The sequence below is a fragment of the Myotis brandtii genome, unplaced genomic scaffold (assembly GCF_000412655.1).
Source record: "Myotis brandtii unplaced genomic scaffold, ASM41265v1 scaffold736, whole genome shotgun sequence".
Taxonomy (NCBI): domain Eukaryota; kingdom Metazoa; phylum Chordata; class Mammalia; order Chiroptera; family Vespertilionidae; genus Myotis; species Myotis brandtii.
The window spans coordinates 162709-165135 of NW_005370921.1; the positions used below are offsets into that span (position 1 = coordinate 162709).

The 2427-nt window shown below is 55.0% G+C and overlaps 1 protein-coding gene across 1 annotated transcript in view; it reads right to left on the reverse strand.

Moving 5' to 3' along the window:
* ERICH1 (glutamate-rich 1) overlaps positions 1 to 2293 on the reverse strand; it is a 16622-nt gene extending 14329 nt beyond the window's left edge. Inside the window, 1 exon segment of the mRNA XM_014530377.1 lies at positions 2269 to 2293. Within this exon segment, the coding sequence (XP_014385863.1) occupies positions 2269 to 2293 (25 nt within the window).
* Between the last annotated feature and the right edge of the window lie 134 nt (positions 2294 to 2427).

The following is a 2427-nucleotide window of genomic DNA, read 5'->3' on the forward strand; positions in this document are numbered from 1 at the left end:
GCAGCAGGAGCTCCAGGCCCACCGGCAGCTGCCGCCTGATGGCAGGGTCCCGACGCCTTCCCCCCCCCGGGATGCAAGTGCAGGGAGTTCTTTCCGCTCTGCCCGCTCTGAGCACCAGCCACGGAGGGCCTGCCCACAGCCCTGCATCCCGTCTGAGTCCCCCCGCAGTCCGAGCAGGAAGGAAGCCACTGCCCACACCTGGGGCGTGGGCCCTCCGGGTTCACTTCAGTTACCTCCCAGGCGATACACTTTCCAGCGTGAAAGAGCACGTTTCAAACACACGTACTTCCTACTCAGGGCGTGCTGCTGCCAGGCCCAACCTCCCGTCAGCCCGGAGCTGGGCACCAGTGGGGAATCCGCAGCACCGCCCTGAGCAAGGGGCCCAGAGCTGAGTCTGTCTTTTCCAAATGCAAACGTGCTGCTCTGGAGATGAAACCACCCCTCCCCCAAGAGAACCGCCGGAACGGCAGAGCCAAGCCGCTGGCTGGTCCCGTGGCATCCCCAGCTCCCGCGTGGACCAGTTAATACGGGTTCTGTGTGTCTACTTCCCGGGAGTTATCGCGTGCTCGCTTCCCTGCCGTAAATGCACACATGGCCCGTGTCCTCCCCGCCATCTGGGACCCAGCGCTCTCGGAGAGCAGGGCAAGTGCAGGCCACCGCCCTCCACCGTCACACCTCTCCTAATTGTAAGTCATCCCGCGCCACAAAGGCATGAAAACTGACGACAGGCCGCCCCTGGCTTTCACGCTTCAACAAAGTCCAAGCACTCGAATCTGTTCCCACCACAAACTCCCGTAAGTGTGGCTCAGAGCCCAGTGTGGCCCCAGTAGAGTTCTCTTCAGGGGGCTTGTGAAGAGGAGGAGACAGCCTGGCCGGTGTGGCTCAGTGGATAGAGCGTCGGCCTGTGGACCAAAGGGTCCCGGGTTCGATTCTGGTCCAGGGCACGTACCTTTGTTGCAGGCTCCTCCCTGGCCTGGGCCCTGGTTGGGGCACATGCAGGAGACAACCAATTGATGTGTTTCTCTCACATCCATGTTTCTCCATCCATGTTCTCTGTCCTTCCCTCTCTCTTCCACGCTCCCTAAAAAATCAATGGAAAAATATCCTTGGGTGAAGATTAATAAAAAAAAAAGAGAGAGAGAGAGAGAGAGAGAGAAGACACACAGCACTGACACGGTTCCCACGTCCACCTTACACTTTGAAGACATATGAATCCAAGCTTCCAAACACAATGTTCTCAAACAGCCTAACTCCACTCCACAATTCTGTCCCATTTCCAACAGAAAAAAGAAGGCTGGTTTTGGGGAAGATGTGTCTTTGACTGATGAAGATAAGAAAGGTTTCAATCATCTCAGTTCAGTGAGCTGACCAAGGCTGTAAAAAGCAGACCAGGTGTGGCCTTGCTGGTGTGGCTCAGTGGTGGGGCACTGTTCGATGCCTTGGAAAGCCGTGGGTTTGGTTCCTGGTCAGGGCACATGCCTTGGCTGCAGGTTCAGTCCCAGCTGCAGTGTGTACAATGTTCCTCTCTCACATCGTTGTTTCTCTCTGTCTGTCTGTCTTGTCTGTCTCTCCCTCTCTCTAAATCAGTGGTTCTCAACCTTGGCTGCACATGAGAATCACCTGGGAATCTTTTTAAAATCCTGATTTCTGGGCCTCATCCTCCGGAAATTCTGTGTCTTTGTTATGGGGTGGGGCCACCCACCCCATAACAAAGAAACAGAATTTCCGGAGGATGAGGCCCAGAAATCAGGATTTTAAAAAGATTCCCAGGTGATTCTAATGTGCAGCCAAGGTTGAGAACCACTGTACTAGAGTTTAACTTAGGCTTCCTACTTTACTTGTGGTTTTTGCATATTGCTTTATAATGCACCAAAAATAAACAGCATGTGTGTTTTAAAGGGTTGGTTTTTTTTTTGAGATTATTTTTCAGATCTCAGAAATATTACTCCTAAGGCTTAGGAAGAACCACACTCAAGGGGCCAAAGAGCCGCATGTGGCTCGCGAGCCGCAGTTTGCCGACCACCGGTCTAAAGCAACACCCCGCTGAAGTGGACCAGGTGCATTCAGATTCCAGTAACTTCCTGCACAGGGCAGAGCACTGAAGGTAGGAAACAATGAAGTCCGAGACACAAGGAAAACCTGGCGTGAAGCAGAGGGAACCCCCGATCAAAACGCAGGAAAGCAGGTGGGGGTGCGCCAGTGGGCGCCAAGACTCCTGACAGCCCCCGGGTCAGGCCTGCTCCCAGGGCCCTCGACGTGTGACTGTACCGCGATCCCGCGGACAGTGCGACATGACACGTAGGTGGGTGTCACTCACATCTGTCCCGTCCACTCTGGGGCCTCACCTGACCGGGCAATTGAAAGCCATGACTCTGTGCTCCTGGGAGGGCAGGGAGCACCAGGGAGGCTCCTCAGAGGTGGGTGGGT